General features: G+C 39.6%; 1 protein-coding gene and 1 long non-coding RNA gene across 13 annotated transcripts in view; one reads left to right on the top strand and one right to left on the bottom strand.

Annotated features, from left to right (window-relative positions):
- The first annotated feature begins 230 nt into the window (after window positions 1-230).
- Window positions 231-24,265, top strand: part of myom1b (myomesin 1b) — a 30,191-nt gene continuing 6,156 nt past the window's right edge. For 3 of the 12 annotated variants that reach the window (XM_039790241.1, XM_039790238.1, XM_039790245.1), the window contains exons 1-34: window positions 231-385; window positions 799-1,019; window positions 2,883-3,017; window positions 3,142-3,316; window positions 5,626-5,783; window positions 5,957-6,049; window positions 7,254-7,342; window positions 7,935-7,976; window positions 8,770-8,784; window positions 9,545-9,706; window positions 11,030-11,191; window positions 12,624-12,765; window positions 13,312-13,511; window positions 13,951-14,004; window positions 14,096-14,220; window positions 14,303-14,486; window positions 14,579-14,753; window positions 14,839-14,960; window positions 17,293-17,310; window positions 19,148-19,344; window positions 19,448-19,574; window positions 19,845-20,029; window positions 20,122-20,236; window positions 20,324-20,480; window positions 20,569-20,675; window positions 20,778-20,822; window positions 20,911-21,047; window positions 21,152-21,296; window positions 21,992-22,051; window positions 22,512-22,579; window positions 22,679-22,792; window positions 23,697-23,784; window positions 23,870-23,908; window positions 23,996-24,101. In XM_039790241.1, coding sequence (XP_039646175.1) covers window positions 868-1,019; window positions 2,883-3,017; window positions 3,142-3,316; window positions 5,626-5,783; window positions 5,957-6,049; window positions 7,254-7,342; window positions 7,935-7,976; window positions 8,770-8,784; window positions 9,545-9,706; window positions 11,030-11,191; window positions 12,624-12,765; window positions 13,312-13,511; window positions 13,951-14,004; window positions 14,096-14,220; window positions 14,303-14,486; window positions 14,579-14,753; window positions 14,839-14,960; window positions 17,293-17,310; window positions 19,148-19,344; window positions 19,448-19,574; window positions 19,845-20,029; window positions 20,122-20,236; window positions 20,324-20,480; window positions 20,569-20,675; window positions 20,778-20,822; window positions 20,911-21,047; window positions 21,152-21,296; window positions 21,992-22,051; window positions 22,512-22,579; window positions 22,679-22,792; window positions 23,697-23,784; window positions 23,870-23,908; window positions 23,996-24,101 — 3,893 coding nt within the window. In that variant the 5' untranslated portion in view covers window positions 231-385; window positions 799-867. The remainder of the gene's footprint in view (window positions 386-798; window positions 1,020-2,882; window positions 3,018-3,141; window positions 3,317-5,625; window positions 5,784-5,956; window positions 6,050-7,253; window positions 7,343-7,934; window positions 7,977-8,769; window positions 8,785-9,544; window positions 9,707-11,029; window positions 11,192-12,623; window positions 12,766-13,311; window positions 13,512-13,950; window positions 14,005-14,095; window positions 14,221-14,302; window positions 14,487-14,578; window positions 14,754-14,838; window positions 14,961-17,292; window positions 17,311-19,147; window positions 19,345-19,447; window positions 19,575-19,844; window positions 20,030-20,121; window positions 20,237-20,323; window positions 20,481-20,568; window positions 20,676-20,777; window positions 20,823-20,910; window positions 21,048-21,151; window positions 21,297-21,991; window positions 22,052-22,511; window positions 22,580-22,678; window positions 22,793-23,696; window positions 23,785-23,869; window positions 23,909-23,995; window positions 24,102-24,265) is intronic. The other 9 variants (XM_039790242.1, XM_039790250.1, XM_039790243.1 and 6 more) reach the window with 6 other exon arrangements.
- LOC120552321 lies at window positions 11,170-14,110 on the bottom strand. The gene is made up of 3 exons (XR_005637985.1): window positions 14,051-14,110; window positions 13,290-13,575; window positions 11,170-12,835 (listed from the first exon to the last, which is right to left on the bottom strand). It is a non-coding gene; the product is annotated as an uncharacterized LOC120552321 (long non-coding RNA).

The raw sequence follows: 24,265 nt of genomic DNA, 5'->3' as shown, positions 1-24,265 counted from the left end.
AGGAGGCAAAAGTAGTGAAAGAATGTGGATAAAACTTGGACGAAAAAATATGGAGAAAAGAAATACAGAAGTAAGCTTGTGCTGTGTTTACCTGCATATCAGGCAGGAATGCTCATTGGCAGAGACCTGCACCCATAAATGTGTTGCCCTACAGGAGTTCACTTGCCCCCCACACTCTGTTCTCAGCTATATTTATCTCCACCCTCACCATAAAAGGTTGTGACTGCTGCTTGGACACTCTGGTAAGGGCCAATATTATTTTGGTTGTGTAGAAACTGCAGCCCTGTACGCACCTACCTGTAGGTTTCCTGGGATATCAAGCTTTAAGTGTGGAGTTGCACCATCTTTTCCTTTAAAGTTTGGAGTTTGAGACTTTTTGTTCAGGGTAAGTGTCAACAGTTGTGTTGGGATACAATGTGATAAGCCAGGTTGTAGTTGTTGCATATGCCTGTCTAAGCATGCTGAGAAAGTGCCTGATTAACTGAATCTTATATTGTGTCTAGCTAGCTGATGTTACAGGTTTGGATGTTCAATTTCATTATGGTTAAAAGTATTTTCCCTGTCGTTTTCTGATCAACATACTTTTTCCATAATATTATACAGTTGATTGATTTAATCTTGAGAGCTAGATTAACAGTCCATGTTCAACTATAAAGTGCATGTTAAAGTAAATAAAAGCATGGCCAGCTTGATGCAGCCAATTACTGACTTCAACAAAAGTCTGTAACGTTTAAAATTAAGTGAAAGTCATGATGAACCTACAGTATAATATAATATTCAATCCACCTGCTCTTGAAGACTAACCACACAGACAAACAGATCAAAAAACTCAGAAACCCTGGGCTCATACCAGGAGCGGCCTGCAGCATGTCTGGATCTATACCATTCTACCAGAAGCACCATCGCCACTATGACCATGGCTACAGAAGCAGGGAGACAGAGTCTAAACTAAGCCAGTACCAGACCAGCAGCAGATATACTGCTGGCAGCAGCACCTCAGCCATCAGCACGAGTAGGGGGTAAGGAAGAGGAAGAGGATCATACCTTTATCAAACCACTTCTTTCTCACAGGGATGCTCCCCTTAACACCATCACCCAACCCAACTGATCAAATTCACCTCCGTCACCCTTGTTGGATCACTTCGCTGTCACTGCCCTGGGATCATCTTTCCTGCTTTGCTGCCATATTGACACCAAAGTAACCATCCTTCCCTCATCTGAATTCTCTTTTATCAACCCTCTCACACACACACACACACACACACACACACACACACCTGAGGATAATTGCTCCTTACTGATTGAAAACTGCTCAGAATCATGCATGAAGCTTTTTTGCATGAAGGCTGAGAGATGCCCTGTTTGCCTTTGTGCATGCTGAGAAAAATCTTACCTGTAACACACCCATTCCTAAATAACTAAAATGATTATGAGAAATAACCTTTTCTGTTTTTTGTCTAGTTTTTGCTGCACACCCCTTTGTTGGATAAGCTGTAAGGGAATGCAAATGTTATGTAATGGCTGAGTTATGGTATATGGCATAGACTGAAATAGAATCTTGACCTTTACATACCAGGATGGAGGCAAAGTAGCAAGTGACAGTTTGTCAGTCTATCTTTAAAACCTGGTAGCATTTACATGTGTTATTATATTGTGGAAACGTAGTTGCTTCCCTTTCTTTGCAATAGACACAAGTTGCTGTTCATCAGTGGTCATTTTTGTTTCCCTGATTTGTGAAGTCCCAGTTGAATGCATTGGTCAGCTGTCCAGTGTTTCTAGTAGAGAATGGGTCAAATGAGGCTTTGTCAGTGTATGTGTCGGTTGTTTAATGTTTTAATAAGTACATTAATAAAGGAACACTAATTTTGCAAGGAAAAAGTAAAAGAGTTTTGAAAAATTTAACAAAAACTGCAACAAAAATAAAAATGATAGCTGATTCTCCAAACTCTTCGATGATGTGGATTCTCTCTAAAAATCTGCTTATCATTCTTATTTTACGAATAACAAAACATCCAGTTTATGGCAATCCTATCTTTTACAGTGTCTTTAAATACACTGGCCTGGAGAGTGTGAACAGGTCAGAGGGCTTAGGTTTTAATAACACCATCTGATCTTGGCCTTTACACTCATGTGGCTGGGCAGCCCACCAGTCACCAAATCTGTGATGAGGAGATTATGATGTGATGAGAAGTTAACAGTCAGTGTGGTTGCGATAATGTTGTTATGGCAAAGATACTGCATTTATATAGACATGAACATTGGATTTGTTATATGAAATAACCTTTGCTGGATATCAGTAATGAAACCGAAGCGCTCCATGTTATAATCTGTTTTAATTGGAGTTGTTGCAGCCTTGATCCTGGAAAGCTGAGAGTGAGTAGATAGTCAGAGTTAGGTGGACAGTGACTCAGATAGATACAGGAAATGTAAGTGCAGTTGCCCTGTCCCCCTTCTTGCCTCCGCCTCCTTATCAGGTTCTTGTTATCTCATACCTTTAGCTCCCAGCCCAACTCTCCGAGGGCTGCAGATAGTGTTGCCACAGACAAACTGTGTGATGTTCTTCTATTACTCCTCTTGTCATAGCTTCCCTAAATGTATTTTAAGAAAGCACATAGAGTGAGATAATTAATAATTAGATTAGGGTCTGTTAAGGATTGAATAATTACATGGTGCTCATATTGTCATATCAGATGGCTTTTGTTGATTGTGAAAATTCAATTATTGTGGAGGTGTAAACATAATCAAAACTAAACTACCTACACTACTTTCCCACTGAAACTTCATCTACAACTCATCTACCCTGGCTTCATCCCCACATGTTGATGTTATTTTATTAGTTGCACTGGCTGGTTGAGTGCCTGACGGTATTCTATATGTCCCAGACTTAAAGTGTCTTCACATTCTGGGCTGGAAGCAAGCAGACTGAGCCCTGTACCCAAGAGAGCCAAGCCAACTTACTTGGCTGTGGATAAAGAGAACCAAATCATCGGCTATGTAGTGCCTATCTTCAGGGGCAGGTAATGAGTTCTTCACCGTATGAAAATGGAACTTCCAGAATGTTTTACAACAAAAGTTATTTCAGTTTTAATGGTGTGCCTTACTCCCCACATCCATCCCTGGCTCTGCACTACAAACTCCTAGTCAAGAGTTTGTTACAGGATTTTCGAATACAGAGGAAGCAAGGGTGAGGGACACTGCTGCATACATGGCCCGCAGGGATTTGTTCACCAGTGGCCTGGAGATGGAGAGGTCAGAGCAGATCTCCAGGAGGGAGACCATGCGCGAGTCGGCGGAACGCATCTCTCTGAACAAAAGGGTCAGTGGGGGAATTCTACATGTAGCTCTTTTGAGGTCATACAGGAGGCCATATACTTATATATATATATACATAACAACATGACTGTGTATTACTTTTACATCACAGAACATCGGTGACATATATTATGACACTGTCATACGGTATTAGTGTCCAGTTTAGTCCTTAGGGTTTGTTCTTATGTGTCTTTGCAAATCAGTATCCTTCATGACATCACTGATGGGCTTTTCATACCCACAACATCACTGTAGACAAGACGTCACAGACTGGCTTTTGTTACTTGTGACATCGCAGCAAACAATCTCAGTCATGACATTACAGATTGACTTCTCCTACTTGTCAATTCGCTGTAGACCATTCTCTTTCAGATTGTTTTTTGCTTGTTGCTTGGGTTAATTGTGACTTCACAGTATGCCCATTCTGCTTTTTTACATCATAGAATGGCTTTTCTTGTTTGCAACATCACAGTAGACCGTTCTGTTTCATGGTATAACATAATAATAATTATGCTATACATAAACATTATTTGTAATTGTGACTTCACAGCAGAAAATCTCAATCATGGCGTCACTGATTAGCTTCTCCTACTTTTGACAGGACACAACATCATAGAATCACATTGTTACTTGTGACATAACAGAAGGCTGTTCTGTTTCACGACATGGGATCACATTGTCAAAATCAAAACTATGAATGAACACATATGGAATTATGTACTTAACAAAAAAGTGTGAAATAACTGAAAACATGTCTTATATTTTAGATTCCTCAAAGTAGCCACCCTTTGCTTTTTTATTAATAAGGGAAAAAATTCCACTAATTAACCCTGACAAAGCACACCTGTGAAGTGAAAACCATTTCAGGTGACTACCTCATGAAGCTCATTGAGAGAACACCAAGGGTTTACAGAGTTATCAAAAAAAGCAAAGGGTGGCTACTATGAGGAATCTAAAATATAAGACATGTTTTCAGTTATTTCACACTTTTTTGTTAAGTACATAATTCCATATGTGTTCATTCATAGTTTTGATGCCTTCAGTGAGAATCTACAATGTAAATAGTCATGAAAATAAAGAAACACATTGAATGAGAAGGTGTGTCCAAACTTTTGGCCTGTACTGTAAATGTTATCTACATAGTCACATTACTGAGCATAATTTATTGCAGTTCTGCTTAGGAACACCAAGCACCTGTGAATAAGTAGTTGTTACTACTACTTACACAATTAAGTTATTAATGCCCCTTGTGGTAGAATTTTGCTAAATTGAGACTAGTAGTCCTCTAGTCACATTCAAGTCACAGGTTAAGCCCAACATGTTCAATTTGGAAACACTTCATCACAACCTGTGTAGACAGAGTTTAGGGAGACTGAGCAGCTGTATGATAACAAAAGTCTCTCAAGGTCCCTGGCATTAGATAAGGCCCCCCACACACAGGGAAGACAATTGAATAAACACACACACCTAAGGATAGGCTCTACTGCAGAATGGTCAGGGTGACATTGTTTTTAGTCTGTGCTGATGTGTTTGGGTTCATGATTTAGAAAGCACATGTGTTCATGGTGCCAGTAATATCTTTGTTTGCATAGAAAGCCTGTATTTTGGTAAACAGCTAAATTTAACTACTCCAGGATAAGTTAAATACTCCTTGGAAATGAAGATATCCTCAGAGTTGGGATTACACTACATCAAACTACACTGTGGTTAAATCATACTGGAAATTGTACTGCTTCATCCTAATTCTCTTTGATCAAGATTCATTAAATGCTTCTACATAAGTCATCAAAGTCTCCTGAAACTTCTTCAAGTGTCCCAATTTTGGCTCTCAAAAATTCTAAGACATCCCTGGGTGATTATGTGAAGTAGTAGCCGGCCATTCATTAAGCATCATAAATCATAATCACAGTCTGTCTCCACTCTGCCATATAGCCGTTCTGCTGCGTGACAAATTCCTCAGGAGATCATGTTTCTTGAGACACAGGGAAGCAGTGTCCCAACAGTGTTGTCATAGTATGTGTTGAGTTACTGGATGCACAACGAGACAGGCTCCTTGACACCTCTACTATTCATAGGACATGAACAACACACACTCACACTCATAACACGTGTCACGTTCAAGCATGTGTAAAACAAATAAAGACATGTTGGGATCTTGCTCAATTTGTGTTTGTAAAAGCTTGGTTTTTGCCTCAACCATGCATTGTGAATTCCTGGTGAAATTATGGGGATTTTCTTTTTTTTTAAGCTTATGGTTGGCAAAGGTAAAATTTTCCTGAGTGATTTAATGCATAAGTACTATTCTGTTTGTAGATCCATGAACACGGGGAACACTTTAAGCGCATGAACGAAGACAGCCTGATGCACGCCCCGGAGTTTGTGATTAAACCACGGTCCCACACTGTGTGGGAGAAGCAGTGTGTGCGACTGCATTGCACTGTCAGTGGCTGGCCCGACCCAAGGGTCGTCTGGTAGGTCACAGACATACATCACCTATAACATAATCTCTAATATTTCCTTTCTGTTCCATCAACATCCTGCTTATTCCTTTATTATTTTCCTCTTGATTCTGTTTAATCTTTTTCAAGTGTTTTCTGTTTCCTCTGGTCTGTTATCTTTCATGTATTCTGCCTCCCATTACAAGGTACAAAAACAATGTGGCAATTGACCCGATTGGCAATGCTGGGAAGTATAAACTTGAGAGCAGATACAGCGTGCACTCACTGGAGATTAACAGGTATGTGTAGCTTCTCCTTTCCACAGTTCTCAAAATAAAGTATTCTCAAAAATCCACTGAAACATCTTGTTTCATAGTTCAAAATTGTCATGTCACCACCATAATGGGTTTTGTAAATCCAGAGGAAGCATTGCAAAAACAATTCCAGAATATGCATGCACTTAGCTTGTGTAGATTTATTTTTCTTGTGCTAGCTTGGCTTGTTATAAGCTCTTTTTTCCACAGGCTTTATCCAGAAATATTGCAATTCTCAGGCCCTATCACTTGAGTTTAATGCAGCCAATATGATTATTCACCTTGATAACAGACCATAGACTGTAGAAAAGCATGGAATGGAAGTAATGTCAATAATATCTCCCATTGACGGGGGTACGTAGTTAACATTCATATAACCGCCCCAGAGTTCAAGCACAGTCTTTTAAAAATATGTTTATGTTTTACAGGAAAAGAGAGAGATCTTTATATAAAAATAGTCAACACTTACATATACAGTAGCATATAATGAGAGATTAATTCATAATTTATACAATTATTTAAATGGACAATTATCCAAATTACCAACACGCAGGAGAATGAGTGAATTAAGTGGTTAATTTGGACTGTTTAAACATAACCAGTCAAATAATTTTCATACAGCACCTTACTTTAGCATTGGCTTCATCTTTTAGTCATGATTGTACCCAGTGGAAAAGAACCAAAGCTTCTGTCTTTGTGTGTGTCATGGCCATGTTGATATATGCCTTTGGCCCTGCATAACTTGTCCAAACAGACAGACTGTGAGCCAGAGAAGAGCCACACTATTTCCTAGGCTTCCACAGATAACAAAGAGCCTGTCTAAACATAGCTAAGACCTTTTCACCATTTCAACAAGCAGCCAAAACTCACAAAGAGGAATTTACAGTATGAGATTATCTTTATGACGTTTTAGTGGAATATGTCGGCTCGACTCAGCCGTAGATACTTTTGTGTACAGCGACCCAAACCACCTGGTGCACATGACATCACCAGCGGTGTCTAGTTATTGCCCGAGTATTCCTGGCCAGGAGTTATGGAAGGCTTTACAGTCGGGGCTCACATAGTTGGTATTATTTACATGGTTGATGAGGGCTGAGGTTGAGGTGGGGGAAGGGCACTGTACAAGTTAATCCTTAAAACAGAATGTGCGAATCATGGACATTTATCATCTGATGCTCTCCTCTTTCAGATGTGATTTTGATGACACGGCGCAGTATCGCGTCTCTGCCATGAACTCCAAGGGAGAGCTGTCTGCATATGCCTCTGTCGTTGTTAAAAGTGGGTTTCACCAATAGAAGTCTTATAAACATCACACCCCCAATGCTCTCAACACGAACAAGCTCTCAAAACTGTTTTGTCGTGATTACAAAATTATTTTAAATCACAAGAAAAACAAAGTACAGCTCACTATAAGTCAGTACTATCAGTGTATAAAGTTTCTAAGTTATTCTTTATTACTTTTCAATATCTTTGTCAATATTACTTTATTTTACAAAATTGATCTTACATTTTTGTTATTCTATAGGCACTGGTGTTAGCATAAATCCTTATACACTTTACATTAATTTCTCTATTGTTTTATTCTTATGTTGTTGAAGTTTTTAAACAATCTCTGGCACAAAACTTTTATTCAGGATTAATAAAGTTCTATCTTATCTTAAATGTAGCTTTAAAGGTTTTCTTGTTAATAGATTCTGTAAAACTGTAATAGGTCTCAAACACAGGAACCAAATGTAATTTAAGTTGTAAGTGCCATTATGATTAGAGACCCACTATGTGAAAAGTGATTTCTCATGTGATTTTGATATCTTGTCAGTATAATACTGTTAACACTATATGTGTGTGCTGTAATTGCTGCTATTCTCCACAGGGTTCAAAGGGGAAATTGATGAGTCCCTGCCATCCCCCAGACGTAAGTGTGAATTTACTGTGTATTTGTTTTAATTTCCAATTGTGCTGTTTTGTGAAATTTAAAGCTGCATATATTCACTTATGGCCACCAGGGGGCAGATGAAGAAGCTGAAAGACACAGCCTTGACACAATTTTTTTCGATGTTAAGTTGTTACGGCTTACGTGTTAGAAAAGTTGCTTATCTAAACATTCAGCAGATGCTGAGCAACATCAGCACTCATTTGGAGCTATGTTTTTAGTCACCTAAAGATTATAAGTCACTCTCCTTACAGCTCTGTTTTGGTCTCTTGAGAAAAATATCTGTGTCTTCAGCTGCAAGATGTTCGATTCTCTTCACCAGCTTGCTAATTTTGTCTGCCTGCTATGTGGTGCTGTGCCTGTAGCTACCGTACAGCTGAGACTATTTGCTGAAAACATCTGCCCTCTGTTCCTGGAAGCAATGTTAATGAGAGCAATGAAACTAGATAGCAAATATTGTGGCAAAAACAAAACGATGAGCTAAAATAAGCTAAAAAAGCTCCAAACAAGTGTGTAATAATGCTCTATTGGTTTCTGGCTCATTTCACATAGCATGTAGTCATTTGATTCAAAGTTAAAATAATGCAGCTTTAATGTTAGCATTATGCATTTATCCCAAAAATAATTCAATATTATTAACATTATCATGCTAACTGCTCAAACATGACTGACTGCAGCGATGAGTGCGATGTGTTGGGTTGGGGGCTGTTAAGATGGGTGGGTGCTACTGCACTAACAACTTTTCTGTTTCCTTGATGCTACGGCGACAATGCAGGGGCCAGTACTGAAGGTAACAGGGTCACTGGAATCTGGTTTGAAAACATTTTGGTGAACTTGATCGTTTTCACTGACTACATGTCCATGCATGACTCCTCCTGTCTGTGTAGAGTTCACGGTATTCTCCTGAAGTTGTTCATATGGAAAAATCTACCGATTTTTCAGCAAGTATGCAACCTTGTAAGTTTATGTTCTCGTTAGGTAGATAGCCTGTGATGCTGTGAGAAGATGCATCTGCATAAAATGAGTACATGTTGTTGTCATTTGATAATAATAGAGCCTAACTAGGCCTACAATGTATTGGGAAAAGTAGCAAACTGTTAGTTAGAAGTATTTCTTTTTATTTTAGAGAACAAAATAATTGTATTTTCAACTATCAACAACTAAAATCACTGGATATTAAGTTAATTTTTAATTTTCACATGTCTGCTGTGCTTCACTGTTTAATGCATGATAAGTTGCAATATTTCCCCCACTTCTTTTTGTGAGCACTGTACTGCAGTTTCAGAGTAACTCTTTTGGTCTGTTTTGTCCTTTATTCTTACAAACGTGATACATGTTCTCTTCTCCACCTTCTTCTGTCTGGCTGAAAAGTTTTGATCCAGCTTATTGGTTTTTCTGTGGATATGATTATTGATGTGGTAATGTTCTGTCTCTTTTACAGTGCAGTGTTTTGTTCTTCGACTTGATTTGAACACTCTTTTTACTTGTTATGTGTGTCTGCACAATAATGCCAGTCGGAGCTCTGATTCTGTTTCATGCTTTGTCTGTAGATGGCCCAGTGTCTGAGTATGGCATCAACTTCCAGACTCACATTGTTGATAAATTTGGTGTATCGTTTGGAAGAGAGGGTGAGACCATGAGTCTGGGATGTACGGTCATCATTTATCCTACCCTGCACCTCTACCAGCCAGAGGTCCAGTGGTACAGAGACGGTAAGAAGATGATGCCAAACTGTGGATTATTTAGCCACGTCAAACCTAGTGCCTGTATTAGGGCTGGGCAATATGGAGAAAATCAAATATCACGGTATTGTTGACCAAATACCTCGATATCGATACCGCAACGATATTGTAGTATTGACTATTGGTGCTTTCACAAAATATTTACACAATGAGATTTTTTATATATAATCATCAATAATGTGGATATAATGACTAAGTGAGTAAAGGGAAATAATAGAACAGTTACAACGGTCTGGTAAGTTCAGAAAATGACATAACTTTACTGTTATGCAGCCTTTAAAACCAGGACAAGACAACACTGATGCCATATTACGATATTACGATATCCAAAATCTAAGACGATATCAAGTCTCATATCACGATATCGATATAATATCAATATATTGCCCAGCTCTAGCCTGTATCCAGGGGCGTAGCACAAAATTCTGGGCCCTGTAGAAAGGCATATTCTATGGGCCCCTCCCCGCATCCACAGCTATTCATTCTAGCATCTTTTTGGGTACTCAGTCCCCTTTTCCCCCCCAGTCCGACGCCCCTGCCTGTATCAATATCACTGGGATAAGACTTCAACAGTGGTGGAATAAGTACTCCAATATTTTACTTAAGTAAAAGTAGCAATACCAGAGTGTAAAGATACTCTGTTAATAGTCCTACATTCAAATTTTTCTTAAAAGTATTGGGATTAAAATATACTTAAAGTACCAAGAGTAGAAGTGCTCATACAGAATGGCCTATTTCAGAATGATATGTATTGTTAGTGGATTATAATTATTGATGAATCAATGTGTTCATCACTCTAATGTTGCAGCAGGTAAAGAAGGAGCTAATTTGAATCTCTTTATATGCTGCTGGTCAGCTTGTGAATTTTTTATCTTAACCGATAATAATACATCATAATTTATTTGTTGATTATATTTTCTATTAACAATCTGAATCTGCAGTCACTAAAGGTAAATATAGTGGAGTAAAAAGTATAATATTTGCCTCTGAATTGTAATGAAATTTAAAGTAGCAGAAAATGGAAATACTCAAGTAAAATTCCTACCTCAAAATAGTGCAGTACTTGACTAATTGTACTTAATTATTTTCCACTTCTAGATTTTAAATTCATTATTTATCTGATCTGAATACATCACATGTATTATTTTGGTTGGGACAATAACTAAAAGTATGAAATGAGTAGTTACTTTGTAAGCTTCCCTGTGCATGTCTCTGCTTGGTATATTATTTTATAAAGAAGGATTAGATTAGTAATTCATGTTACTGAGCCACCCTCCATCTTTTTTCCCTCAGATGTTCTGCTGTCTCCTTCTAAATGGAACCACATGCACTGGAGTGGAGATCGAGCCACGCTGACACTCACACACCTCAACAAAGAGGACGAGGGTCTCTACACCTTACGTGTCACCACCAAGTCTGGATATGAAACCTACTCCGCCTATGTTTTTGTCAAAGGTGGGTGCACCTTCCTTAACTTGTCATTAAAACGTTAGATGACTCTCAGCTGCTCACTAGATAATGGATTATAATCTAGTTTGTGTAAAGATGGCTGCTGCTGCTGCTGCTGCTGTATGTAAAATATCTAATTTGGGAGATTACAGTCCCAAATCTGTCCAGATCCAATGTTGCTTCCAAGACTTAGACTCCTTCAGAGGTCTCAAAGCTCTGACTCCTTAGTGATTATCGATTAAACCTCAATAAAGCCTGTTCTAACACCTCACTTCATGCACATTAGGAAAAAAGTCTTCAAGCCTTTAATTCTGTAAAATGTTACGTATCTAAGATGTCTCCGATCAGACACTTCACTACCATCCTAGTCAACACACGCTAAATGAAACCTGATTCCCCCCAACTTTGTTTTCATCAAGTATGTCATTAGATCATGGTTAAAGGCACAACAGCACGTCCTCTGGCACCTGGTGACAACACCACATCTAATAGTCAGGGTTTGAATGTGAGTGACTGGTTTTAAATAGGATATATCTAATAGAGACAACAATAGAGTTCCAACTCCCAGGCATCTGGTTTTGATACAGTGGAAAAAATGGTCAGTGAAGCCTATCTTTGCTGCCTTCAGAGACAATCTGACCTTTAAAGCTTCAGCTTCTACACATAGACCCTGTTGTTGACTCTGTTACGGCTCAGGGTCGCCCAGTAAAGAAGAGGTTAGGTACAATCTCCTAAGAGCCTTGCTGCAGTCAGGCTATTCTCAGAGAGCTCAGCTATGGAATGAGTCTGGCTGTGAGCGCGCAGATAGATACTGTAAATATCTGCTTCAAGGAGAAACAATAGGCTGCCCTGTTTCCTTACTGTTCTTTGTGGCTCTTTGTGAGAAAACACACTGTCTGATTATAACCATCTTCTCTTTATGTATCTCTCAGTATGTTGTCATAATAGACCGATCATTATAAAGTTGCTTAAATAAAAAAATCCTCTTTTGTAATTTTTTGACCTGTTACATTTTTAAAAAGTGTCATTTTGTTGATGGTTTATGGTTGTATAATGCAGGCTGCATATGTACATGTACCCAATAATGATATGCCCTTACTTTATGATGGAACTCTTGGAGGCCTAGCTTTACCCCTTATGTTTCTTTAAGAGTCACCTCTCTTATCCCCTTTCACTCTGGGGGCGGGCTGCAGCTAATTCTGTCCTCCTGCCACTGATTGCTCTCGGTTCTCTTGTGTTTGACTTGATGACCAGAAACATTCCAGGCTTCATGCCATGCAGCTACACAGTTACGCACAGGGCACAGCTCACAGCTCACAGCTCACAGCTCACTTTCAAACCACCAGCTACAGTAGAACAAAAAACAAGAGTGTGTAAGACAAAAGAGAGTATGCATCCTGGCAATCCTGATGGTGTTGTTACTATTTGTTTGTGTTAGATGCTGATGCTGAGGTTGAAAGAGCTCCCGGTGCCCCTCTGGATGTGCGCTGTCTGGATGCCAACAAGGATTACATTATTGTCACCTGGAAGCAGCCAGCGGTCGATGGTGGCGACTCCATCCTGGGCTACTTTGTGGACAGGTCAAGCAATATGTCGCTGCTAAACATGTCTGTCAGTCGTCTCACAGCAGTGGTCATCTGGATAAAAACCCTTAAATAGTTAAGGGAATGGGAGAATCACAGTTTTAAAATACAGTAATGGTCTGTGACATGGTTAGTGATTTGACACTCCATAGTAGGTACTAAAATCCATGAAAACGTCACACAGCGCACATGAAGCAGCTATATTGGTTTGCTTTAAAAACTAAAACTGGATATATACCACAGAAATCAATACCAACTACAGAACTTCTTATCAATAACAATAAAAAAATAAATAGAAAAAATACAGAAAAAGAAAAGATTAAAGAGCTTTTTTAAAACCAGGTCAGGTGTGAAAATAGAGTAATACCAAGAACACTGCTCATCATTAAAACTATTCCTAAAATAAAAACAAAAGCAAGAATATCACTGACTTGATATTTTAAAATCAAACACCTCTGCACACATTATCCCACAATTGTAATTACTTGGAAGCATTTGAATAAAAACTTAAGTATACTAACAATGATTGTAAAATGTGTACAGATGTGAGGTTGGAACCACCCACTGGATCCAGTGCAATGACACTCCGGTTAAGTTTGCCCGTTTCCCCGTCACTGGCCTAGTGGAGGGCCGTTCCTATTTGTTCCGTGTGCGTGCCATCAACAAGAGCGGCATGAGCCGCCCGTCCCGAGTCTCTGAGCCAGTGGCTGCCATGGACCCATCAGACCGCGCCCGCATGAGAGGTACTGCAGCTTTTCCTGTATGTCTGATTACAGCCTACCAGTCTCCTATCCATATTTAAATAACCTTTATTAACACAGGAAAGTAAAAAATTGTAGAATGAGAGTAATAGCAATGTATTTGTTGACAGATACATTGATATCGGCACATAAACAGTGATTAAATTTATACTTTTTTAAATTACAATGTATTAATTTTTGTACAGAATTTTTGTACAGAATTTTTTCTATGGAATAGGTGTTTTTTAATGTTTTAATAAAGGCGTTTCCACTACTACTACCTAACATACAATTCTGCTCAGAAACACAAATAATTTGAAAATGGACCAATTCAAAAATTGTAGAATAATATAAAAATATAGAAATGTTAAAACCTAAAACAAAAACTCCTGATTTACATCAGATTCCTAACTTTTCATGATGATCATATACTTGCTGTCAGGTACATCTGCTCCCTGGACTGGCCAAATCATTGTCACAGAGGAGGAGCCTGCAGGTAGGACATTTTATACAACACAATGAGGCCACATTTCATCATTTACCTGCTGCTGTGTTCAGGGACCTCATTCTTTATCTTTGACCATCAGAGGGCGTTGTTCCTGGCAGACCTCTTGAGCTGCAGGTGACAGAGGCAACCAAGAACTATGTGGTGCTGAGTTGGAACCCACCTGGAGAGAAAGGCCTCGAGGGTGTCATGTACTATGTAGAAAAGGTAAATTATTTATCAGCATTTTCTTACATGTTACCTGTGAAAGGAAAAATCCACACTAACACCTTGTATCCTTGTCTGTCAGTGTGTTTCGGGCACAGACAGCTGGCAGAGGGTGAACACAGAGATCCCAGTCAAGTCTCCTCGCTTTGCGCTGTTTGATCTCGCCGAAGGGAAATCCTACAGCTTCCGCGTCCGATGCTGCAACTCTGCCGGTGTCGGCGAGCCATCTGACCCAACGGAGGCCATCACTGTTGGCGACAAGCTTGGTCAGAAAACACACATACATGTATCTTAACAGCAGCAATGTTACGTTCTCAGTTAATTTGACCCAAAACATGTTAAACGTTCTGGTCCACAGATATCCCATCTGCCCCAAGCAAAGTTGTTCCTACCAGAAACACAGACACATCAGTGGTTGTGTCTTGGGTAGCATCCAGTGAGGCCAAAGAGTTGGTGGGCTACTACATTGAGGGGAGCATTGAGGGCAGCAATGTGTGGGAGCCATGCAACAACAAGCCTGTAAAGGCTACCAGGTAAAATGAATCCTCTTTCTTTTTAACCAAGGTTTATATCGTCCACTTATTTCATATAAATGCATTGCCCCTATCATATTTGCAGGTTCATCTGCCATGGTCTGATGACGGGAGAGAAGTACGTGTTCAGGGTGAGGGCAGTAAACGCAGCAGGGCTCAGCCAGTTCTCCCCAGAGTCTGAGGCTGTGGAGGTGAAGGCTGCTATAGGTGAGTACAACTGAGGGTTCACATCTGAATACAAAAAGCTAATGCAGGAGTTAGAGGACACTGAGACATATAGATTATTATTGTATATTCAGATGTGTGGCTAAAAGGAAAAATGTAGAAGAAAAAAAAACTAATGTATGTAAGTAATGTTTAAAAATCAGCAGTTGGTGTTGTAGCTTGCATTTCTGAATTAATTAATTTTGTTATTAATTAGAGTATTTTTATAACATCCTTAACACAGAAAATTATGTTAGGATATATTATGTTAGAAAATGTCTATGATATTTAATTTCTCATAAGAAATAATTACGCTATCTGTGTAAAAAAAATTAAGGGCTTCTCCCTAGACTATTTAACATTGAATTTTAATAATCAAAAGGCAACAGCTAAATTAGAAAAAAATATAATCTCCTGAATTTTAGTGTATATAAAAGACACCTTAGTTCAAAAGCTATTCTGGGAAATGTAGGAAACCAGAGCCTGAAATCTGAAGTAGAGGTAGGTGAGGCAGGTTTAGGGGAGTTCACTAAAAAGAGGAAATGTCACCACAAGATGACTCCTGAAATGCATGAACACCAAAGAATGAAGATTGGTTCAAATATTGGCCCTAAGGGTGGAATTGTCCTTTAAAGTTTGTCTACATTTTTAAGGGAGAAACGTTACAAAAGACATGCAAGAATTGGCATTTTAACATGATGTTGTCTTTTGAGAGATGTCTTCAGTTTTATATATCATCAGCATCTACACTCCAACACTTTCTTCACCATGGTTCCACCCTGTCACCCTGTCACATTATGCTGCACTGTTATGTGCCCCCACCTACCCACCACCCTGTCCAGCCACATCCACCCTCCCTCCTCCTTCTCCCTGCACAGCCTGAGGCGGGGTCAGGACTTGTAGACTTCCTCTAATTTGGGTCAGTGCGATCCAATTCAGTGGTTGTTACAAACCAGCCCAATGTCACACACCACCACCCCCCATTTCCCTCTCCTTTCCTGGGCACAAGGCGTGTCGGCAACCCCACATGGTGCTAAAGGTACCAACACACACACCTCTCCCACTCCATCGGTACCCTCCAACTACAGTTTCTCTGTCTTAATCTCAAAACAGCTAACCTGGCAGTGGAATTGCTCTGTTGGATAGCCAACCGAATTTTAATGCATAGACTATGAATTATTTATGAAATTAGTACAGTTAAAATACACACAGTCCCATGGCACACACACATTGATGCCAGATTAGCCTATTAGCCTATATGTGTCACATGAACCAAAAAAAACGTTCCTACTGTATATCTGAATTGTTTCACTCAAATCTGAAACACTGTACACACACTAGGGCTGGATGACATGGCTGAAATCACTCAGCATTTTTCAAATAATGTAAAAAAGTAAAACTTCATCAGAAAAAAACTCTACACATTAAAACATGAGCTCTATTTTATTAGTTAAAAAAATCATTAAAGAAATAACTTAGTATCTTTACGATATAGTCGATAAATGATAATATTGAATTGGAGCACATACTATGTAAAACAGACCAATTCTGCTGCTGTGATAATTGTCAGAGTCACTCTTTCTGATCTCCTGCATGTGTTCCCTAAAGTCTCTCTGCATTATGATCAGCATAACAAAAGCCTTTGGATGCCTGACATTCAATGGCCAGCTTTGTTTTGAGCGGCATGCTCTGTTTTCCCTTGTGAAACACACTCACTTAGTGTACCATCAGTAAAAATGCCAGTGTGTTTCTCTGCAGGCAGACGTATTGGACATATTGGTAAATAATCATTTCTACTTTGTTTAATTACAAAGAATGGAATGGGCTGTGCTATACTACCATCTGTACTACAAAACCCCAATCTACTGTACATTTAAATAGAAGAAAGGCTACAGCTCATATGAGTTATATCATTCAATCTCAACACACAAAATTTCATATTTTCAGTAGAAATGTAAGAGGTGATGGAATCCATTGGCATTGTTACTAAAGTACAGTGTTGTTTCATAGAGGGTTGGTGCAAAGCCTGCACATCCACTGTCATTGTATTTCTACTTCACTCGCCTGCATGCTCCCATAATCGCAAATGAAGCCTACTCACCTCCTCACCTCCTCACAGGGATGTCACTTGTTGGTCATCTTGTCTTCATTTTTCACTTCCAGTCAGATGAGGACATTTTACTGTATTTGATAGGCTGATGTACTGTTTCTGCTCATATTCTTTTTGCTCTCTGGATGTTGTGTGATTGAGAGGAGCTGTGACTTGTGAACCGATCTGTTGCCTGTTTAAAAAAATAAAAAAAACTCTTCTGCTTTTCTTTGCTAACTCCTGTAGGGGGCGGCATCCCTCATGGTGTGTTGCCGGAGATGGGGCCGGGGGGTAACGCTGGCCAACTAACCGAGCACAGGCCACGCTGGACGGGCACGCATGAAACTGTCCAGTCCCTCCCTGACACTAAGCAAAAGCGCAGTAAAGCTCAGGCTGACACTGAAGCCAGGCAGGGGGTCGGGGCGGCTAGCTCGGCCCTCACACAGCCCGACCCTGTGGATAGTAAACGCAAGGGGGGCAAGAGTGGCAATGTGTCCTGGGCCCCTGACCTGGCAAAAGACCTGGTGTCAGAGTCTGTGTCAGACTCAGTTTCTGAATCACTAACTGACATAGCCACAGCTACACACTTAGACCCAGTCACTGCAGAGGTTCAGAATCAGGCTGTAGAGACAGCAAATGAGTCTGATGCCCAACAGGCACGTAAGTTCTCTGTAGATGCTTCTGCTAATCGGGAGAAAGCGGCGCCCAGGAGAGAGTCGGCAGGTGAGCACCGGTCACAGATGGAAATCTTTTCGTCAACTCCACAAAAAAACCAAAACATTTCCTCCGACTTAGAATCCATGAAACTATTCTACCCTGACTTAGAGATTTCCCTTCTGCAAGGTTCTACTTTTACATTCACATGCTTTTGACACAATAATCAATAAACAGTGGGTGAAGTTATCTACTGGTAGTCTCTACTCTTTAAGGTAAGTAAATCAACACCAAACTTTAACTCAACACAGTCACGCTTCTTAATGGTTTAACTGGCCACCACTTTCCCACAACCTCCTCCCTGGGTGGCTCAACATCAGTCACCTGGCACCTCAGGACCTGCCATCATATTGAGTACCCAGAGCACATTAACACACACATACAATTAATTCATGGCAGGAGCCGGCTAGTCACACCCTGTACTTGAAAAGTGGGTCATCCAACCAACACAAGATCAGGACACTTGTGACCTGAGACCCTTTTGGTAGCGCACTGTGTATTCCTTCAGATGTCCACCTCTTTGACACTTTGACCAATTTCTCACCCCTAAATAGGGGACAGTATCAAGTTGATGTGACTATTTGTGTACGACAGGCCAATTTATTATCACCATGTTACATTATCCTGCTTTTAGAAACCCTTAGCTCACAGTTATTCCTTCTTTCAAGTCCCAGAAATCACTGTGTCCTTTGTTGGAATTTTCCTACCTATATAACTAGCCTATTTTACCCAATAGTATAAAAATAGTATAAAAATAGTTTGACATTTGGGAAATATGCATATTTGTTATGTGTTTCTTTAAAATATTTAAAATGTTATATCTGGTTCTTTGAATCTGTTCAAAAACTGAAGTGTAAAAGTGATGGAAAAAATTTAGTTTTACAGGGGCTTTTGTGTCTGACCTGTTTTTAGCCGGGCGCATGACTTCCTGGCCTGTCTGGTTTTCACACTTCGGTTTTTGCATGAATTAAACAAACAAGATACAACATGCTAATTAGTGAGCTTTACTTTTCAATTACCTTTTTGGACAGAGTTAGGCTAGCTGTTTACCCCTGTTTCAAGTATTTATTCTAAGCTAAGCTAACCTAACCATCTTCTGGCTTTTACACAATCGAGTGGTGACTTCAGTGATGCTTGGGCCATGGCAGACATTGACCCAATACCTGCTGTAACTAGAAAAATAAATCAGTAACGGGACGCTGAAGCTCAACATCAACAATAAACTAAATAAAAAAGAATTTCGAAGATTTCAAAGGATTATAAATAAATTAGGAGAAGTTTGGGAATTAAAAGTATCATCTCATTGTAGTGCTTCAGTTTCCCATTACAACACTGTGTTCCCCTAGTGAGGCATTATGGTGTTAATTTGTGTTTTCTGTCATCTCAGCATCCCCTGCTCCACCCTATGGCATCACTGTCCTGGAGTGTGTGTGTGACTCCATGGTGCTGGCCTGGAAACAGCCAAGCTTCATTGGCGGTGCTGACATCACTGGCTACTTTGTGGATTACCGTGAGGTCACTGATGGCGTGCCGGGGAAGTGGCACGAGGCCAACATCAAGGCTATCAGCGATAGGGCCTACAGGGTGAGTTATTAAATTTAACAACCTAAATACAGGGTTCAGTTGATTAGATTTTAAAGGACAATTCCATAAGTAAGGTTTTGTCTTCATGTCCCTTTGCCTCCAGGTGTCTGACCTAAAGGAGAACAGGAAGTACCAGTTCCAGGTGCGCGCAGCCAACATGGCAGGTGTCGGCATCCCTTCACTGCCCAGTAACACCTTCCTGTGCGAGGAGTGGACCATCGCCGTGCCAGGTTGGTTAGACATCCTATTTAACCCACTGAAAGGGTGATGAACTATGAACTCTTTTTAGACAGTCTCTGTCCGCATTAAATCAAGGAAGAATATGGAACAAGAAAGCAGGGTGCAGACATTTTTCCATTTTACTGTGTATAATTGTTAACCCAATGCCTGTGAGGTATTTATGAACACCTTTAACATTAGTAAAACATATTTTAACCTACTGATCAGCAGTTAGTTTTTAGCCGGTGTGTGTTTCTCATTTCTTCTGTTTTGGACCACAGGACCTCCACATGACCTGCAGGTAAGAGAGGTGCGAAACGACTCTCTGGTGTTGCTATGGAAACCACCTGTGTACCAGGGCCGTGATCCGGTCAACGGATTCTACGTCGACATCAAGGAAGCGGATGCACCAGAGGAGGTGTGGAGAGGAGTCAACAACAAGGCTACGGAGAAGACGTACATCAAGGTCGCCATCGTCCGGCTGAGCACTTCTTCTTCTTCACTTACATGTGTGGCAGCAGCTGGTGTGTAATCTGATTATTTTCTTTTATTTTACAGATTAAGAATCTGAAGGAAGGAGAGAGGTTTGTGTTCCGTGTGCGCGCTCAGAATAAAGCCGGTGTTGGAGAATGCTCAGACGTGACAGAGCCGGTCCCAGCTCTCACCAAACCAGGTAGGAAAAAAACGTTTGATGGTGAAGAACTGCAGGTGACGAGCTCCTTATGTCAAGATGTAACACTATACCGTCTCTGGGTTTCAGGCACCAAGGAGATAGTAGTCGATGTTAACGATGACGGCATCGTCTCCCTGAACTATGAATTCTGTGACTTGACCCCCGACTCTAAATTTGTGTGGTCCAAGAATTACGAGGAAATCACAGACCAATCCCACCTGACAATAGAGACCAAGGGAAACAAGTGAGATGACTTTTTAAGTTCTTTGATCAACACACTATCACTTAGTAGTCTTATTTATTATAACTCCTATGCTGTGTTTACCCTGCAGATCCAAAGCCATTTTCAACACTCTTGGGGAGGAGGACATTGGCATTTACTCATGTCTTGTCACCCACACTGATGGTGCTTCATCCAGCTACACTCTCTCTGAAGAAGGTGGGTTACAAAGTCACACGTTTCAAGAAGTAAACGTATAAAACAACTTCAGTTTTTTGCTTTTTATCCTATTTATGAGTCCCTTTTTCATATCTTTGTCAGAGTTGAAAAGGCTGCTGGAGGTCAGCCATGACCACAAATTCCCCAGTAAGTGTAATCACAGCTGTTTTCTTTTTAAGTATGTCATGGACTGGACTGTTTCTTTGAGCTGGCTCTCACTCTATCTTCAAACTAGTTATTCCCCTGAAGTCAGAGTTGGCTGTGGAGCTGCTGGAGAAGGGTAAGGTTCGCTTTTGGCTGCAGGCGGACAAGATTTCAGCTAACGGCAAAGTCGATTATATCTTCAACGAAAACGCTCTCTCTCAGGGGGAGGTCAGTGAACAGTTTGTATTCGTAATATATCTTGGAGATATGTTTTTGTGTCATTTTTGTGTGTTGGTGAGAACAGTTTTAAGAGTGCTGTCTTTGTTTTGTAGAAATACAAGATGAACTTTGACAAGAACACCGGCGTGATTGAGATGATCATGGAGAGTCTGACTCCGGCTGATGAGGGCACCTTCACCTTCCAGTTGCAGGATGGGAAAGCTACCAACCAGTCCAGCTTGGTACTGATAGGAGACGGTATGTTCAGTCAAACAATAAAATCCTGAAGATGATAATAATTACAAGTTCTATTAAGATGGAGTTCAGTGATAGTTTTGTTCAGTTTCAATACAAAATCATATTTTAGAGGCTAAAACGCATAGAGAATCATTGAATACTTACTTTTTGGCATAGAAATATAAATAAGTGGTGCAAGAAATCAGTTGTTGTCAGCTTCAGTTTAAACATATTATTATAACAGTAGTATGATTAAGATTTACAGGCCACTAAGTTCAGTAAGCTCAGCTACAACACGCAATAACCAAACTGTCTTTTCAGTTTATTACAACTAAGTTGAAACAATTATCCTATTCCAATCATTATTTTGTCAGAGCATTGTGATAAAAGACCTGCAAACACTTCTGTTCAATATGAGTGAAAATGTTTAACATTTAATGTAACATTATCTAAAATATGTTTATTTTAAAAAGCGCTTCCCTAAATGCAAATAAAAAACTGGGCTACTCATATGACGATTGGGCCAGTTCAAGGCTCTGATTGGGCGACTATTTGTCAGTCCAATGGCAATACTGATCCCAAACTATCAGTACATTCATGTTATCACATAATTAAACAGCAACCAAACATGTATCGCATGTTATAGATATCATGGATAGATGAAGCGTTGTTTTGAGCCATAAATTGTTAACATTGTAAACTCTTTTTATTTGCAGTGTTCAAGGAGCTGCAGAAAGAATCAGAGTTTCAGAAGAAAGAATGGGTCAGAAAGCAAGGTGTGGGACACTCACTGCAGCCCTAAATACTCACGTGTTTATTGCTGCATACTCATATATTACTCATGTATTTAGAGCTGCAACTAATGATTATCATTACTGATTAATCTAGTGATTATTGTCTCGAAACAATTAGTTGTGTTGTCTATAACACGTTAGAAAACAACAACAAAAAGCCTGAGTTGACATCTTTTAATGCCTAGTTTTGTCCGTTGCAAAGATAGGAAAGAGAAAAGCCGAAAAATCCTCACACTGGAGAAGTTGGAACCAGAAAATATTTGGCATTTTAGCTTAAAAATGGACTTAAACAATTAACTGATTATGAAAATATTTGCAGATTGATTTCCTGTTGATCAATTAATCAAATAATTGACTAAACGTTTCAGCTCTACTTGAGTCACTGTTGAACTACATTTACATGATACGATTTCCATTTTTGTAACTGTCATGTTTGTTCCAGGTCCTCACTTTATCGAGTATTTGGGTTACGAGGTGACACCAGAGTGCTGCGTTATACTGAAATGCAAGGTGAGACCGAACTGTAAAGGGTGTTCATGCTGCTTTCTTTTTAAAGAAATACTTTGAGTGTTCATTTTAATCACATCCTTCTGTTGTGATGCATTTCAGGTCGGCAACATGAAGAAGGAGACCTCTGCGCATTGGTACAAAGATGGACGCGAGATCAAATCAGACGAGCATCTCGGCTTCACTGAGGGAGTGCTGAAACTGGAAATTGCTCAGGTAAGAATATGAGAAAGGAAAGCTTTGTGACGTGTACATTTATGTATATATACAGCATATACATGTATATTTATGTACTGTATAATTGTCAATTCATTTGCATATATAAATGTTAATGTGGAATCCTTGCACAGCTCTGTTTATGTCTACATTTCAAAAAACATATGGATCCTTCACATTTTATGGCATTCTTTCCCTTCAATGCTGGCCCACAAGAATCAGGTCTTTGAGTAAGTTGGAATAAAAAAAAAAATCATCAAAAGGGAGTTGTTAAAACTTTTTTTTAACTAATTACACTAAAATGTTTTATTATAACAACCAGCATTACTTGTCTTAAATTCTTTTTTTTTACATATCATATTTTAATTCCTAACTATACAATTAAATGAACTCATTCCGTTATTGCTTTCTTTCTCTAACTGTTCTGTCTTCTTCTACTCTGTTTTCATTCAACCCTCTTTTCCATTCTACACCTCACAACTCATTGCCATCCCACTGTGTCGTCTCTAAAAGTCTGTCCCAGTGTCATTCAGTAACCTGACATCCTTCCAGGTGGTCTAACATAAATGTGATGTCACATGTGTCCATTTCAGCGCGACTCCCCTGCAGACACAGCAGACTATGCCGACGGCCTAATCTGGAGAAGACTAAAAGTGTGGAACAGTTATCTGTTGTCGGCACGGGCCAACGGCCACTTCTGGTTTTGCCGTTCTGCCTGAGAATGCTTTATTTATTCATGTTTGTTTGTTTGTCTGTTGGCTTTTTTGCTTTTGCGTCATATATGTGTTTTCTGCAGCACCCATAGCAGAAGAGAAGCGCTTGCCTTTTCAGATGAATACAAATCATATTCTTTGTCCGGTGTTGTTTTTACGACTGAATTTGACGTTCCTGCTCTCTCTGTCAGATTTCCAAGAAGGACGCTGGTGTGTATGAGGTCGTTCTGAAGGATGACAGAGGAAAGGACACTTCTACATTGAATTTGACAGATCAAGGTAACCTTTGGGAGTCACAAACTGAGATAACCAATTATGACTGTAGCAAATGTATCACTTAGGATGATGATTTGTTCTCTTTAAGGTTTCAAGGACTTGATGAATGAAGTTTTCAGTTTCATCGGTAAGAAGAGAAACATTTTGTCCGTACACTGGTGCTTGATTCATTTAAATTTTCAGTTTGACCCGAAAATAAATATTTGACTTGCAGCCAATTCGTCCACTCCACTGAAGATCACAAGCACAGATCAGGGCATCCGCCTCTACACCTTTGTCAGCTACTACAACGATTTACTCCAAGTGACATGGCACTACAAGTACGTTCTGAGGCTAGGTTGCTATCTGTGCAAGCATGTGTATATTTGTTATTCAAGTTATTTAGTTACAGCAACTCTAAGCAATGCAATTAAGATGATCTATTTAAGAAAGATGATTCCTTAAAAAAATATTTGCATTTTTAATTACACTCGAGAATAAATCA

Source organism: Perca fluviatilis, chromosome 22 (genome assembly GCF_010015445.1).
Source record: "Perca fluviatilis chromosome 22, GENO_Pfluv_1.0, whole genome shotgun sequence".
NCBI lineage: Eukaryota > Metazoa > Chordata > Actinopteri > Perciformes > Percidae > Perca > Perca fluviatilis.
The sequence above is the reverse complement of the archived record's forward strand: the minus strand, read 5'-3'. Positions and strand labels throughout refer to the sequence as shown.